The sequence below is a fragment of the Archocentrus centrarchus genome, chromosome 16, assembly GCF_007364275.1.
Source record: "Archocentrus centrarchus isolate MPI-CPG fArcCen1 chromosome 16, fArcCen1, whole genome shotgun sequence".
NCBI lineage: Eukaryota > Metazoa > Chordata > Actinopteri > Cichliformes > Cichlidae > Archocentrus > Archocentrus centrarchus.
The window spans coordinates 32,110,726-32,128,316 of NC_044361.1; the positions used below are offsets into that span (position 1 = coordinate 32,110,726).

General features: G+C 39.3%; 3 protein-coding genes across 3 annotated transcripts; 1 reads left to right on the forward strand and 2 right to left on the reverse strand.

The window, feature by feature from the left end:
- Nucleotides 1-3,330: 3,330 nt before the first annotated feature.
- lim2.5 (lens intrinsic membrane protein 2.5) lies at nt 3,331-6,805 on the forward strand. The gene is made up of 5 exons (XM_030750596.1): nt 3,331-3,502; nt 4,937-5,149; nt 5,928-6,077; nt 6,179-6,313; nt 6,672-6,805. The coding sequence occupies exons 2-5, from the start codon at nt 4,972-4,974 to the stop codon at nt 6,731-6,733; spliced, it is 525 nt and encodes a 174-aa protein (XP_030606456.1). The 5' UTR covers nt 3,331-3,502; nt 4,937-4,971; the 3' UTR covers nt 6,734-6,805.
- Nucleotides 6,806-7,121: 316 nt separating this feature from the next.
- LOC115794219 (free fatty acid receptor 2-like) lies at nt 7,122-8,641 on the reverse strand. Its single transcript, XM_030749596.1, has 2 exons — nt 8,594-8,641; nt 7,122-8,007 (listed from the first exon to the last, which is right to left on the reverse strand). Exon 2 carries the CDS (start codon nt 7,998-8,000, stop codon nt 7,122-7,124), a length of 879 nt encoding a protein of 292 aa, XP_030605456.1. The 5' UTR covers nt 8,001-8,007; nt 8,594-8,641.
- A 5,626-nt stretch (nt 8,642-14,267) lies between these two features.
- Nucleotides 14,268-17,591, reverse strand: LOC115794987 (free fatty acid receptor 2-like). The gene is made up of 3 exons (XM_030750718.1): nt 17,550-17,591; nt 16,003-16,082; nt 14,268-15,448 (listed from the first exon to the last, which is right to left on the reverse strand). Exon 3 carries the CDS (start codon nt 15,439-15,441, stop codon nt 14,518-14,520), a length of 924 nt encoding a protein of 307 aa, XP_030606578.1. The 5' UTR covers nt 15,442-15,448; nt 16,003-16,082; nt 17,550-17,591; the 3' UTR covers nt 14,268-14,517.

Consider the following 17,591-nt stretch of genomic DNA (forward strand, 5'->3'; position numbering starts at 1 on the left):
AATGTAAAAAGGAAAAATGTGTCAGGGCTGCAGAGAACATCAGTTTACATTTAAAGATTGCCACCTTGCTGGAAAACATTAAAACTTGGAAATTTGCATATGTACCAAATGTGCATTTGTTTTTGTTATACAATGGTCAAAATGGTTTATGTAGGACAACACAGACCTGTTGAACAGGACTGGATCATCATCAACAAAGCTGAGTTTAGAACGTTTAAGCTTGGATATTTGAAAGGGTTTCAGGTACAGCTGTATATCAACTGTTAAATAACAGATTAAAATGCTGGTACAATTTCTATAATTTATAGTAAAATAATAGAATAAAGATGAATATGTACATACAATATTAAATATAAAGTAATTTTTAATCTTGCTAGGACTGATGAACCCTCAAACAGGCTGTTTACACTTCCTGAAAATACATTTTTCACTGGAGAAGCAGAAGATGGAGGATATTTTAGTGCAAGGTTTTAACAATAAAATGTTAAACGCTTACATTTTTCTAATTTTTTAAAATGTTTGTGTGCATCATTTATAAACATTACAGTGAAACAGGGATATATATTTTAAATTTTGGTAATTTGAAAACCCCATAATTGTCAGGATTCTGGCTGGTGCAGGCAAGGCAGAGGACCCCAGTGCAGGACTCAGACGAGGAGGTTTGAACTTAAGGCTTTAATCAAACGACTTGAACATGGCATTAACAAGGACGTGGCATGGAGCACACAGCAGAAAAAACCAACAAACAACTGACGTAAGACTGACGACGCGACGAGGAACTAAACAACAGAGAGACCTTAAATACACAGAGACATAATGAGGGAAAAGGGAAACAGGTGATAACACAGGTCAACGAAATACACTAACGAGACCAGGGGAAGTAAACCTAAACACAAAGCACAAGGACACAACATGGTCAAAATAAAACAGGAAGTGGCCTAAACATGACGCGTATGAAAACTTAACACGGAGGGAACCTAAATACCATTTACAAGGAAACAATGGGAAGATAACTAAACACAGAAGGGCCAAGACAGACAGCACAGGGAAGACCAGGACTAACATGAAAAACTAAACAAAGGCAAACTACAATCCTGATACTAAACTATAACCAAAACTAGAAATAGAACAAACAGAACTTCACAAAAGAACTCAACACTGGGCCACCGGCCCAGGATCATGACAATAATGCTGCTTTCTGTGTGATGCTTAATGTTTAATGCTTAATGTTTTGTCCACTTTGAGGAAGTGCACTTGGGGTTTGGGGTTTCACAAGAAGCAAGAAATTGCTTCATTAGTGTTTGGTCAATGCTGGTTTTCTTTTAGGTCACATCCTTCTATTTTTGTATTTTTCTGGTTTAACTATTCATGCATAAACAACTAAAAAACATCTAACATACTTCCTATTGAGTAATATTCTGTTTGGACCTTCTCATGAATTCTTACATTTTTGAGCCACAACCTGAAATATTCACTATCTGAAAACATGAGGAAGTATTCTGTTTTCACCGAATAAGGGCTGTTAAGTCCAGAGTGTGACTACTCTCTCAATAAGTTTATTTAACGGTAATGGCCTGTTTCAGCTCTGAAATACTGAACAAAATAGTTATAATTTAAGCAATGTAATATCAGTTAATTCCTAAGGAACAGCCTATTTCGTTCTGTCGTGTTTATCATATGGTTTGCAAATGTGCAGCCAGGGTTGATCTTGTGAAAGTCGTGTATGAATACATGATCAGCTGTGGTTTTGACTTCAAACTTATCTCTGATCTGTCTGAGTAACAGATTTCATGATCAAAATGATGCTGCAGCTGTAGTTCTTCAGCGTTTTTCAAGGGAAAAGTATGGGACTGTGGCATTTTGGCCTCTTGACCCTGATTGCATTCATAGCAAAACTATGCTAAATGCAAAAACGGTGAATAAAAAGCACAGCATGATGAGAGATCAGCAAAGACCATAATAAATTATGTGATTCCCCTTTTAGGGGATTTTTGCATTTATCAATAATACTTTCTCTTTGTCTCTGTCTAATGACTGTTGGCATGTTTAGAAATAAATGAGGTCATCTGATGTGTAGGCAGGAGCATCATCTGAGCACCACTGCACAGTTACAATTATAGACTGGAATAAATAGCCTTGTGAAAGGTGTCATTTATTTTTACATTTAAAATGTCATTAATGGCACATAGTTTGTGCTCAGTACATAAGAAGCAGCTCTACAGTTCTAGGCGAGGAGACGGATGACAGAGGAAACAGTATTATCACGACTGCAGAAATGATGATCTAGAACAAGAGGTTTCACTGAGGGGGTGTGTTTTGCTGCCAAAATGCTGACATTTTTTCCCAGTAGTGTAAAATCTATCCATGATCACTGACAGTAGACAGAGATAAAGAGAAACTATTATTGATAAGCGCAAAAATCTCCTAAAAAGGGCTGTCACAGGTTTTTCAACCTTTGAGAAAGAAGAGTTTCCTGGATGTTAATACAGTACAGGCCATCTAAGATTGAAATAGTATCATATATCGTCTGTGACTGTGTGCTACCACTTAATGAGATGCGGTTTATATGCTATCATTTTTCTTGCAAAGATTAAAACATGGTCAGTGCTGTCAAAGAGATAAATACCATTGTATGGTTATTACTTAGGTTGTGGTTAGTGGTGGTGCTGGACTTATACTGTGGTGGGTCAAACAGAAAGACACCCCACAGTGTAATAAAGTACAGTTTAAACTGTTTCTAACTAACAAACACCAACCATATCACATTAGCCCCTGACAATTCTTTGCCAGAATTTTTGTACTGGATTGCAAAAGTACTGAGAGGTGTATATGAAGAGGCTGTTGAGAATACTGATGCATTATCTAATGATAACTGAGTAAGTGCAGTCAGCGTAGAGTTAACATATATTTCACTAACTATGCAACAAACTTCAACCTTTTACTCTTAGGGAACTGCCTTGCCAACATCATCACATATTCACTGAACATGCAAAGTGATCTCTGTATGAACTGTATAAGTTTATGTATCTGTTTTAAGCATTAATGTGTCCCCATGACCACACCCCAGTTACACTGAAAGAAAGTGTGCACTTCAGCACGTTCCATTGACTGCAGCAGTACTGCAAGCCTTTGCACATCCACAGTTCCAGAACACCAAACAGAACAACAGACAAGGACTGTGGTGCAGCGGCCTCGCATCCCAGACCCTCCCCCTTACGCCAATAGCATCACCCCTCCCATCTCCCCTGACCCCCTCCACAAATACTCACATGTAGTTCAGTGGGAACGAGTCACGTGGCTTTTTGCCCACCAGCTCAAGTACTGTGGTAATTGTTTTAAAGGATTTTGCCTCCATCAACAGAAAAGTGGGGGGTTAACCTTTTGGAATTCAGCCTAGAGCATCCTCTTTGACATTCGCACACTCCTGGCTTGCACTCTCTCTCACTCTTTCCCTAAGGAAAGCCTGATACTTAAGAGGGTTGATTTATCCTGAGGAATTCAGGTAAGATGCTGGTGGGGGAGGTTTTGTTAATGGCAGTAGAATGGATCAAATAGAATGGATGTCACTGGATGCTAACCAGCACCTATATGTGTTACATGTGAGCCAGCTTACATCGTTTTCATGTACTGTGACTATTTTGTGTTTCATTTTTCAGCATCTTTATTTTCAGCATCTTTAGTTTCACATAATACATAATGCATTTCTAAAGGTTTGATCCTTTCAAGAAACTGAGATTCAAGATTTATCTGTTTCTTTTGTATATCCGGTCAGAAATATTGTGTTCACACACCAGAGTGTGGAGGATGTTGTCTCTGTTAGCTCAGAGCAAAACTGGACCCACGTGACCTGAACCAGATGTTTGATATGTTCAGTTTTAAACATTTGTCAATATTTACCAGGGGTGATACCAGTCTGATAGCTGGTATCATAGCTGGTTTTGTTTTCAATTTGTATGCATGTGTCATCTTGGCAAAACGTGGCCCCAGACACACCAACTGTAATAGGAATTACCACAAGGGCAGTTTTAAGTGTTTATAGCTGTCTGTGGACAGAGATTATTAATACAAGATGCAGTCATGAAACTTTGCAAATGTTTTGCTTAAATGAAAATGAGTATGATTACTTATGTAACTATGCCGTTAACCCAAGATGACCTCTGGTTACATCTGCACCTCTTTGTATCAGCTATCACTGCCTTTTAGAGCACTGCAAGTTTTATGTGTTTGTTGTGTCAGTTCATTTCCTTATTTGTTTTCTTTTGTGGTCAGTCTAGGCAATGTATTTGCAGCAGCTGTAAGTACATAAAACACATTCAAAGAGTGACGGAGTGAACACATGTTGCTATGAGCTGACTGCACTGCAGTTGGCATGATTTGTTTGTCCAGGCCTGCAGCTGTCCGATGCTTTGTTGTTACAGATAACTGTGTAGATAAAAATGATATGCACACATATAGATAGATAGCTCTCCATGCAACATCACCTTTGAAAAAGGAACTTTAAATTTGATAGTAAGAATGTTAGTGTATTATTAAAGCTGTTTTTATCATATAATCAATATAGCTTTAATAACAATGCTACCACTTTGCTTTGCACTGACGTGCCATGTCAGTATTCACTGACATGGCGGTAGTATAAATTCAATAATAATTCCAGGAAGTGGAGTAATGGTTTTACAAGAATGTGTTTGTCTTTTCTAGTTAAACCTAAATCTTAAAAACAGGAAGTGAATGAATGACTGTCACTATTGCGACAAAGATCTGGTAGCATTTTTTTTCACTCTTTGATTCTATTTCTTCAGGCCACTACTGTGTGATTCATTTCCTACTTAAAAAAAAATTAACATTAAAGCAACAAGCTGTAAAGAAAATGATCAATTTCATGCCTACAAGTTTACTCTTGCACCAGTGACTCCCATCTTCTTTTCTGTTTTGACAGTGCATAAAGCCTTAACCACAGTCATAGTGTCACTCATGATGTACAGCTTCATGGGAGGGGGCCTTTTTTGTGCCATTGTGGGGAACATCCTGTTAGTGGTCTCCACAGCCACAGACTACTGGATGCAGTATCGTCTGTCTGGCAGCTTTGCCCATCAGGGCCTGTGGAGATACTGCATGTCTGGCAAGTGCTACATGCAGACTGACAGCATCGGTAAGTAGGGAAATATCTTCCTAGACCCAAATCCATTACATTTGGGACTTCGTAAGGAGCAGTGATGCTCCACAGTGACAAGATTTGTTTATCTAATCACAACTAATCATTTTTCTTACTTTTAAGGCACAACAATAGGAATTTCATTAGAAAACAAGTTCATTCTATTAGATTGAAGTCTATAGCAGACCTTTATGACATTTGCTCTAATGTCAGGATGACAATATAATCACAGTGCAACATAGCAGATATAATGTTTACATTTTTCACAATCTTATATTTATGCAAGTAAACCTATTTGCATGCTAAAATTGGCAAACTGGTAATTATGCCACAAAGCACAGCTGAGGCCCACTCTCACAGGTTATCTGCTGATAAATCATATAAGCGTATATAAGCATATAAGCGCTTTGAGTGCTCTGATTGAGTAGAAAAGCGCTATATAAGAACTAGTCCATTTACCATTTACCATAAATCAGAGTGTCTGATAGCTTCAGTTTTGGACCTGATGGCTGCACACACTGAAACATCTGTGCTATTGATTAAAATTGAAAAGTAATGAAATCCTAAAGGTCTGGAGTTTCAAGAAATTTATCTATCCTATAATTTAAAATTATCATTGTGTCAATTTGTGCCATCTTAACTTTCCTCCTGTTCCCACTTAACTATTTCACTCTATGGATAAAAGCACATGTGATACGTAACACTTTGTATTTTTTGTGTTCTAGCATACTTCTGCATTATCTTCATGTTATTTCCTTGTTTTGCTCCTATTCAGCATACTGGAATGCCACTCGTGCTTTTATGATCCTGTCAGCTATGTCATGCTTTGCTGGCATCATCGCAGGAATCCTCTCCTTTGCCCACTTTTCTGCATTTGAGCGGTTTAACCGCTCATTCGCTGCTGGGATCATGTTCTTTGTTTCAAGTGAGTCGTGGACACAGAAAACAATCATTTTGAAACTGAAATGATCATTATTTTTACATATAAGAATTATATTGTATCTATCTCTCTGCCCACTGTACCAGCTCTCTTTGTTCTGCTTGCAATGGCCATTTACACTGGGGTGACAGTGAATTTCCTGGGCAAACGCTTTGGTGACTGGCGTTTCTCTTGGTCCTACATACTAGGCTGGGTGGCCCTTCTCATGACCTTCTTTGCAGGTTTGTTGCTCTGAGCTCATTGTTCAATGAGCTCAGAGAAGTTCTGTTACTGCATGTCATTATAGAAAATTAGTCCTATGTGAATCAGCCTTCGGAAATGCAGCAAACATTCATTATACGAAATTACAACAGCGCTCTCATTTATTTAAAAAATCTGAAATACATGTATGAACACTTTTCTGAAAATATTATGCATGCATTGTTAAAGCTGCTACAGATTTACTCTTACCCACAAAAAATATATCTTGCCATCAGAAAAAATAATTTTCTGTTCAATGATTTGTTTGGCACCAAAATTTTACACTGCAGAAATCATCTTTGTATCTCTTTACAGGTGACTTATGTTATTGTTTTGCAGGTATATTCTACATGTGTGCCTACAGAATGCATGAGTGCAGAAGAGTGGCTGGCCCACGTTAATGTAAAAAGGAAAAATGTGTCAGGGCTGCAGAGAACATCAGTTTACATTTAAAGATTGCCACCTTGCTGGAAAACATTAAAATTTTGAAATTTGCATATGTACCAAATGTGCATTTGTTTTTGTTATACAATGGTCAAAATGGTTTATGTAGGACAACACAGACCTGTTGAACAAGACTGGATCATCATCAACAAAGCTGAGTTTAGAACATTTAAGCTGAGATATCTGAAAGGGTTTCAGGTACAGCTGTATATCAACTGTTAAATAACAGATTAAAATACTGGTACAATTTCTATAATTTATAGTAAAATAATAAGATAAAGATGAATATGTACATACAATATTAAATATAAAGTAATTTTTAATCTTGCTAGGACTGATGAACCCTCAAACAGGCTGTTTACACTTCCTGAAAATACGTTTTTCACTGGAGAAGCAGAAGATGGAGGAGGAAAAATAGAAGATGATGGGATCAATAGAGGTGTTGAAGCAGCTAAGCAGAAAGGCATAGTACCTCCACTCTGGGTTCTGTCCCTGAATGTAACCCACTATATGAGATAAATTGTATGGAAGAACACAAATGAGGAACACAGCAAGCGTCCCCAAGGCCATGCCAATGGCCTTCTGTTTCCGCACCCGGGATATCCTGGGACGGTTGTGTAGAATCAAGATGCAGCGCAAGTAGCAGTAAACACAAATTAGAAGAGGGAAAAGGCAGAGTACAAAGAAAAACTCCAAACGTACTGGGAGGAGGACCTCCAACTGCTTTTTTGTAAAGTGTTCATAGCACACACTGGAGTTTTTGCTGGTCAGAGATGGGTGGTGCTGGATGATGAAAGCAATGCTGCAGTGTGCTGCTGAGATCAACCAAATAACAGCACTAATAACAGCTGCATACACAGGTTTATGCAGCTGGCGATAGGTGAGAGGGAATGCTGCTCCTATGTAGCGGACCACGCTGACTGCCATCAGCAGCAAGGAGCTGGTGTAGATTGTGGAGTAAAGGGTGAAGGAGGTGATGGAGCACATGAAATGAGACAGATTCCATTCCATACCAGAGGCTGCCTCGTACATCTTGAGAGGAAGGATGATCAAGAAGAGCAGGTCAGAGACGGTCAGATTGAGCAGCAGGATGTCTGTGGGAACTGGCTTTGAGCGGATCTTGACACTAAACGCACAGAGAGCGATGAGATTGCAGGGGAAGCCGATCAGGAATGAAATGATATAAACTGAGAGAATGACCTCACTGCTCACTATGGACTCCATTATGGACCTAAACCAAAGTAAACAATATATAGCAACGTAGTTAATGAAATAACAGTGATAGCAAACTGTTTACATATTAGCTTCTATTTTGCAACAGTTGCAATTGTGTATATATTATAGATATATTATACCTATTAAACAGAGATTAAACAGCTAGCCTCTCTAATAATATTATCGTAAAGTCCAAGATATCAAATTAACCAGCAATGAATAAAAATGAACAAAAATTTTAATAAATAATACATAAATGAATAATAAATGTACTGACAGATATTAATGGGCAGTTAATGTAGGCATTTTAAAGCTTCCAAAATGCAATTACAGTATTACTGGAATTACAGTGAATGTATCAAGTCAAACACATCAAATTCTAATAAAGACAAATGAGCATCTTGCAGTTTTGATTGTTAGATGTTGGTAAAACCTCAGTCTTAGTAACCTATTATCATTTCACATGAGTATGGATAAAGTCATTTAAGAAAATGCCTTTTTATTACTCAAAAAAGAAGAAGAAGAAGGGGAAAAAAAGCCAGCTCTCAACAGCAGAAGCAGAGTTTCAGTAGCAAATAGGATCTTGGTATGTTTTTACTTACCAAGCTGTGTTATATTCCCCTGACGTTAAGCCCTCAAAACTTCACAATCATCACTCCATTCTGTGCGTTCCATCAAAGACTTTCAGTTCATAACCTAAGTTCAAAGATGAGCTGATATAAAATGTTAGAAGCTGGAAACACCACGCAACACACCGGGGCACATCACAGTGAGCAATAGCAGACACCAGCAGGTTAATATTAACTAAAATAAATAGCTGCAGCTCATGTTGACTTTTATCTTGGATAGCTTAATAAAGTGACGTGCTGCCACTAAAATAAATTATCAGCCTGGTAATTTGGATTTCATGAGGCCAGAAGCCTGCAGTTATCAGAATTTAAGATAAATTATTTTTCCATTGAGCCTGAGGGAAGATTACCTATACATGTAGTCTTTATCCACCCCCCCCCCCCCCCCCCCCCCCCCCGCCCCCCCCAAGATATAGGCAGATATTATCGGAGCTGTACGGCTTATTTTCAATCCCTAGACAACATAGTTAATATAAATGGTAGGATTTGGTGAATGAAGCTAATCAGCATCATGAAAAATTCCTAAGCTGGAAGCAATGCCAGGCTATAGCACATAAAAAAAAACAATGCACTCAGCAGTGTTATGCATTAATCAGCCTGTTAGATTTAAATGCTCATTAATTGAAGGCACTGAACACCTTTCCAGATACCTGTGGCCCAGTTTAACTAACAGCCAAAGTACTTATGCTTAGATTGGAAGAAATATCTTTTTTCACCTTTGAGAGTTGTATCTTTATTCTTGTAGGACATTACCCACAAAATATGTGACCTTAACAAAGCAATTAGTGGCCGGTTTTGAATTCAGAGCATTAGAAATAAATTTGTGTCAAATATTCAACAAACAATCCAGTTTTATAGCTTCAAAGATTAAATAAAACAATACAAACAACCTGATGCTGGAGGTTTTTTTTTGTGTGTGTGTGTGTGTGTGTATGTGTGAAGAAACACTTTGAGAATAATATGGCATGCACATAAGAATGATTAGTCAGAAGTATTACTTACATACACAGGTTGCCTTTAGACAGATGCTTGTTGTTACTTGAGTTAACTTCAATAGTTACTTCCTCCAAACCAGCAACATGTTTGTTAGATCCCATTCCTACTAGACTGTTCAAAGAAGTCTTTCCAATTATTGATGCTTCAATCTTAAAAATGATCAATCAGTCTTTATTAGTTGGCTATGTACCACAGACCTTCAAGGTGGCTGTAATTAAACCTCTGCTTAAAAAGCCATCACTTGACCCAGCTGTCTTAGCTAATTATAGGCCAATCTCCAACCTTCCTTTTCTCTCAAAGATTCTTGAAAGAGTAGTTGTAAAACAGCTAACTGATCATCTGCAGAGGAACGGTTTATTTGAAGAGTTTCAGTCAGGTTTCAGAATTCATCACAGTACAGAAACAGCATTAGTGAAGGTTACAAATGATCTTCTTACAGCCTCTGACAGTGGACTCATCTCTGTTCTTGTCCTGTTGGACCTCAGTGCAGCTTTTGATACTGTTGACCATAACATTTTATTACAGAGATTAGAGCTTGCTATAGGTATTAAAGGTACTGCACTGCAGTGGTTTGAATCATATTTATCTCATAGACTCCAATTTGTTCATGTAAATGGGGAGTCTTCTTCACACACTAAGGTTAATTATGGAGTTCCACAGGGTTCTGTGCTAGGACCAATTTTATTTACATTATGTGGCACTGACTTCTGTGGTCATGAAGTCATTTGAGCGTCTGGTGCTGTCCCACCTCAAGTCCCTCACAGCCCCCCTTCTGGACCCCCTGCAGTTTGCCTACAGAGCCAACAGGTCTGTGGACGACGCCATCAACCTGACTCTGCACTTCATCCTACAGCATCTGGACTCCCAGGGAACCTACGCCAGGATCCTGTTTGTGGACTTCCGCTCTGCCTTCAACACCATCATCCCTGATCTCCTCCAAGACAAGCTGTCCCAGATGAACGTGCCAGATCCCATCTGCAGGTGGATCATTGACTTCCTGATGAACAGGAAGCAGCACGTGAGGCTGGGGAAGAATGTCTCGGACTCCCGGACCATCAGCACCGGCACTCCTCAGGGCTGTGTCCTCTCTCCTCTGCTCTTCTCCCTGTATACCAACTGCTGCACCTCTGACCACCAGTCTGTCAAGCTTATTAAGTTTGCAGACGACATGACTCTCATCGGACTCATCTCAGACGGGGACGAGTCGGCCTACAGGATGGAGGTCAAACGTCTGGTGTCCTGGTGCAACCACAATAACCTGGTACTGAACGCCCAGAAGACAGTGGAGATTATAGTGGACTTTAGGAAGCACACAGCCCCTCTACCCTCCATCATCCTGACTGACACCCCCATCACCACAGTGGACTCTTTTCGCTTCCTGGGAACTACCATCACCCAGGACCTCAAGTGGGAGCCCACCATCACCTCTGTCGTCAAAAAGGCCCAGCAGAGGATGTACTTCCTGCGGCAGTTGAAGAAATTCAACTTGCCAGCAAGGACCATGGTGCAGTTCTATACTGCCATCATTGAGTCCATCCTCACCTCCTCCATCACTGTGTGGTACGCTGGAGCCACCACTAGGGACAAACAGAGACTACAGCGCGTTGTGCACTCTGCTGAGAAGGTGATTGGCTGTAACCTCCCATCTCTCCAGGACCTGTACACCTCCAGGACACTGGGGCGTGCAGGTCGGATCACAGCCGACCACTCTCACCCTGGGCACAGACTTTTTGACCCTCTCCCCTCAGGCAGGAGGCTACGGTCCATACGGACCAGAACCTCCCGCCATAAGAACAGTTTCTTCCCCTCTGCTGTTGGACTCATGAACAATTACCCTAAGACTGTTACCACCACCCTCCACAAACGCTGATGACCCTATGTTTATGCACCTGTCTGATTGCACTGATGTACATATTAGTGGAATATAGTTTACATTCTTTTATCTTTTAATTAGTCTCTGCACTGTATATTTTGTAAGCTCTAATATCTCTGTATATTTGCAATTTGTATACTTGTATATTGTCTTATAGTTTTTATACTTATTTGTTTTTTTTTTTTTCTGTAAGCACGAAGTACCGCAGCAATTTCCTAATGCTGTGAACCTGTTCACCCATATGGCAATAAAAACCTTCTGATTCTGATTCTGATTATACATGCTTCCCTTAGGCAGTATTATTAGAAAGCACTGCATCAATTTTCATTGTTATGCAGATGATACTCAGCTTTACCTATCAATGAAGCCAGATGACACACATCAATTAGTTAAACTGCAGGAATGTCTTAAAGATATTAAGGCCTGGATGACCTCTAATTTCCTGCTTCTAAATTCAGATAAAACTGAAATTCTTGTTCTCGGCCCCACAAATCTGAGAAACATGGTGTCTAACCAGATACTTACTCTGGATGGCATTACTTTGGCCTCCAGTAACACTGTGAGAAATCTTGGAGTCATTTTTGACCAGGATATGTCCTTCAATGCACATATTAAACAAATATGTAGGACCGCTTTTTTGCATTTGCGCAATATTTCTAAAATTAGAAACATCCTTTCTCAGAGTGATGCTGAAAAGCTCATTCATGCATTTATTACTTCTAGGCTGGACTATTGTAATTCATTATTATCAGGCTGTCCTAAAAGCTTTCTGAAAAGCCTTCAGCTGATCCAAAATGCTGCAGCTAGAGTACTGACAGGGACTAGAAAGAGAGAGCATATTTCTCCCATACTGGCTTCTCTTCATTGGCTCCCTGTTAAATCTAGAATAGAATTTAAAATTCTTCTCCTCACATACAAGGTCTTGAATAATCAGGCCCCATCTTATCTCAAAGACCTCATAGTACCATATCACCCCAACAGAGCACTTCGCTCTCAGACTGCTGGCTTACTTGTGGTTCCTAGGATACTTAAGAGTAGAATGGGAGGCAGAGCCTTCAGCTTTCAGGCGCCTCTTCTGTGGAACCAGCTTCCAGCTTGGATTCGGGAGACAGACACCCTCTCTATTTTTAAGATTAGGCTTAAAACTTTCCTTTATGATAAAGCTTATAGTTAGGACTGGATCAGGTGACCCTGAACCATCCCTTAGTTATGCTGCTATAGGCCTAGTCTGCTGGGGGGTTCACATAATGCACTGTTTCTCATTTACCTTATTTACTTTGTTTATACTCCACTCTGCATTTAATCATTAATTGATATTAATCTCTGGCTCTCTTCCACAGCATGTCTTTTCTCTCCCCTCAGCCCAACCGGTCGCGGCAGATGACTGCCCCTCCCTGAGCCTGGTTCTGCTGGAGGTTTCTTCCTGTTAAAAGGGAGTTTTTCCTTCCCACTGTCGCCAAGTGCTTGCTCATAGGGGGTCGTTTTTGACTGTTGGGTTTTCTCTGTATTATTGTAGGGTCTTTACCCACAATACAAAGCGCCTTGAGGCGACAGTTTGTTGTGATTTGGCGCTATATAAATAAAATTGAATTGAATTGAATTGAATTGAACTTCTGAGTGGGTTCCAGGTTGCGCTCTACATATTTTAGCCAGCAGCCTTTTCTCAGAGACCATATTTTTTTATTTGTTGAGACAGAGGTGAATGAGCACAGAAGAGTCTTTTGCAGTAATGCAGCCTTAGAGATATTGTGTCAGCCAGGCAGACACATCTTAGAAAGCTTCCTTTCAAGTGAAGGAATGACTCAGGTAGGCTTACTGAGTGATCTAAAGAGACCAAATTTAAGCAAACCTCTTGAACCTCTGCTCATTGTCATTTTCAAAAGTATCTTTGTAAAAGAAACAGAAAAGACACTGCATGGCTAAAGAGAATTCTCACCACAGTGAGTTAAGGATGGCTTTTGCTAAGCAAGCTAACTAGCCACAGCTAGTTTTGCAGAGTTTGTTGCACTTTATGTGATGTACTACTCATTCTCTCATTTACTCACTTTGTGAGTAATTCAGCCAGTCGTTCGCTGCTGGGTGTGTGTTCTTTATTTTAAAATTATTCATGGAGTATATCATGCAAAGTTCCAAAACATTTCATGGCTGGTAGAGAACTGTAGATATACCATGTGTCATCCAGCTGAAATGATCATTACTTTTAGATTTATAAATTCTATTACGTGTCACTCTCTGCATACCAGACTGGACCTCTTTGAGCCACTTGCAGTGGGCATTAACAGTGAGGTGAGGTGGCAATTTCCTGGGCAAGCGTTTTGGTGACTGTTTCTTTTGCGCTGCTATTCCAGGCTGCGTGGCCCTTCTGTGCAGGTTTGTTTATGTAAATGAGCACTTTCAAGTCATATAAAAATTAACGTATTGTGCTGATAGTAAAGAAAATCGGTAGTTAGTATTCCATATTACAAAATTGAATATGAAAATCTTTGCTGTCTTTGATTAAAAAAATATAAAATCAAAAATATTTTATTTAGAGTCTTTCTTCACAATACTGCAGCTATGAGTGAGCACAGTTCTGAGATTTGCACTTATGAAAAAACTATATACATTTTCAAACTTTCCATACACCAAAAATAAAGTCTTACCCTCAATAAACACATTTTCTCTTTCTTAACTGTCTTTAGAGATGACTTGCAGAATGAGGACAGAAGAGTGACAAGTTCAAATGAGACAAAGCATGAAAGGCTCTAAAGGAAATCATTTTTCCAAATGGTCTCACTTTTTACTCTACACATTTTGTTGTTTTGTTTTGTTCTTTAAATAGACAAAAATAGTTTGTGTGGGTTGACAGTCATTCTGAACAGAGGACTCAGATACTTTGCGGTAAGATGTGTTAATGGTCTCAGACAGTTCTCTGTAAATAAATTGTTAAATATACGATTACATATCTGATCCCATGTCTGTAATTTGCAGTAAAATAATTGTAAATAAGCTGAATATGTACCATTTCTATTGAAAATAATTATTAGTCTTAGCTAGAGCTGTTGCCCTGCCCTTGCAGCCCTGGAGGAGTGTGCCTAAAATTCCTGAAAAAATTCCTAAAAATGAACTTTTCACTTGTGAAGCGGAAGATGGAGGACGAAAAGTAGAAGATGATCGGATCAATACAAGTGTTGAAACAGCTGAGCAGCAGTGTGTAGTATCTCCACTCTGGGCTCTGTCCCTGGAAATAACCCACTATATGAGATAAATTGTATGGCAGAACACAAATGAGGAACACAGCAAGAGTGCCTGAGGCCATGCCAATGGCCTTCTGTTTCTGCATTTGGGATATCCTGGGGCGGCTGTACAGAATCAAGATGCAGCGCAAGTAGCAGTAAACACAAATTAGAAGAGGTATGAGGCAGAGTACGAAGAAAAACTCCAAACGTACTGGGAGGAGGACCTCCAACTGCTTTTTTGTAAAGTGTTCATAGCACACACTGGAGTTGTTGCTGGCCAGAGATGGGTGGTGCTGGATGATGAAAGTGATGCTGCAGTGTGCTGTTGAGATCAGCCAAATAACAGCACTAATAACAGCTGCATACACAGGTTTATGCAGCTGAAGATAGGTGACAGGGAATGCTGCTCCTATGTAGCGGACCACACTGACTGCCATCAGCAGCAAGGAACTGGTGTAGACTGTGGAGAAAAAGGTGAAGGAGGTGATGGAGCACATGAAGTTTGGCAGATTCCATTCCATACCAGAGGCTGCCTCATGCATCTTGAGAGGAAGGATGATCAAGAAGAGCAGGTCAGAGACGGTCAGATTGAGCAGCAGGATGTCTGTGGGAACTGGCTTTGAGCGGATCTTGACACTAAACGCATAGAGAGCGATGAGATTGCAGGGGAAGCCGATCAGGAATGAAATGATATAAACTGAGAGTATGACCTCACTTTTCACTATTGAATCCATTATGGACCTAAACCAAAAGAAAGAACAGGTATTAATCATAGTTTATAGAATGAAATACTACTTTCTGTTTTACACCAGTGAGAACAGCGTATGTATGCACGTATTCTTACCTTTGTTTACAAACAGCGTTTAAGCATGTTGCTCATCTAATACTTAATTGACCAATTGTATTATATAGAAGTCCAAGACATCAATCCATCACTGAAACACAACTGCAACTTACAGTGAACCCAAAATTAACTGTCAGATGGTAATTGGCAGTTATTGTAGATTTACCCACAGCAGACATTCATTTAGTGTCTAACTAGTCAAATACATCTGATGTAAAACAAAGTCAAATAAGCCCTTTGAGACATTGCTCAGTTGATTCGTAATTTGTTATTACTGTTTACATTTTATATTGGTGCGAATAAAATTCTTTAGGAAAATGTCTTTTTATGACTCTGACTACTGACCAGCGCCAAACAAACGAGCCTGTCTGCTCTCACCACCAGCTGTAGAATTTCAATAGCAAACAGGATCTGCTCTGTTTGGTTTGATAAGGTAAATATACTTACTTACCAAGCAGAAGAAGAATTCCGGACTTAACAGCAACTAAAATGACAAGCTGTACGCTTCATCAAAGACTTGCAGATTCTAGCCTGTGAGGTCAAAATTGAAAAAGAAAAATGCTGGAAGCCGGAAACATAGAGTCACACTCGAGTCACGTATGTCACACCTCTCTACTCATCCCATAATATGCAATAACCAACACCAGGGGTTAATATTAACTAAGATGCAAAATTGCAGCATGTTTACCTTTTCTTTGGTAGGTTAATAATGGACCTCCTCCCAATGTTTCTCTGCTGAAGTAAGCCTGATAATCAGGTTAAGAAATTAATTAGAAATAGCTTTACATGTAGCATTTAGCCTCTACAGTTCTGTTCTCTGTTGCTTAGGGACAGTTTAATACTCATTTCCTTTCCTCAAGATTAAGATCGCTTGCAACAGGAAATAAGAAGTGCTGCAAAAGGAAATAAGTGTGGTCATCTGTATGTTTAAAATATCACTGGTGCTTTTATGAATTATGCTGAAGTTTAACAATTATAGATGCACATACTTAAATAGCATATACAAGTCCAGCAAAATACACAACTGAAGTGGGGCAGCTGTGTGGAATCTACTGTGTAAAGGTCAGGCCAACAGTTTAGATTATGTTGTAATGTACACTGTAGGACATCAAATATGGAGTTTTAGAGTATTTTTTTTTAGCTGTTTGAGCAATAAAAAGCAGTAGAAGAGGAAATCCATGTGTCATCAGAAAAAAATGATACAGTGATTTTGGGGAATTTGGTTCTATAAATCAAAGTCTAAATCAACTTTCAATCTGATTCACGTACTGTGTTTTCATGTGGTTATACTTGAAACGGTGATGGTCAGTTATGAAAATCACTGCACATTTTCTGATGACTGTACTTCAGCTTCAGATAAGTATCTTATGTAGTTTTGCTGAGAGACATTTTTCACTGTGAGCTGAATTTATTCTGTTCTGACCCAACAGTCTTCTGAACCACAAGTGTCACTGTTATCAGCACACCCCATACTGATGCTGCAACCCTCTACCACAACTTCCTTTTCCAGTTTCAGAGGAATAGTGAGCAGTCTGTCAGTATATATAAAAATACATCAAAAAGACAGTTCACAAAGTTAATGAGGTTCATATATGAAATTCCTGACCTTCAGACACTGCCTCACTGTTTTGGTGCCTGTTGCTTCTTTTGGTCAAAAGCACCAGACTCATGACCTTCTTTGCTGGTTTGTTTATATGAATGAATGAGAAATAATCACAAAAGTGACGAGCTGATGTTTCTTCACTGAGAACTTTTAGTCGAATTATTTCAAAGATATACACAATTTACAACTCCATAAAATGCATGTATGTTCACAAAATGGGGCAGGACTCGATGCTGCCATAGGCTAGGCTTAACTCTCGAGTGGGATTTTGCTCACACAAACATACACTATGCAAAACTTTTCAACCTATATGCGCATTTTATGAATGCTTAGAATAGTATTAGCATACCTGTTTTTATAACTTAACTTAGCAGCATCAAGCACTGTAAACATACCTGAAGGGGAGAAATAATCACAAAAGTGATGTTTCCTCACTG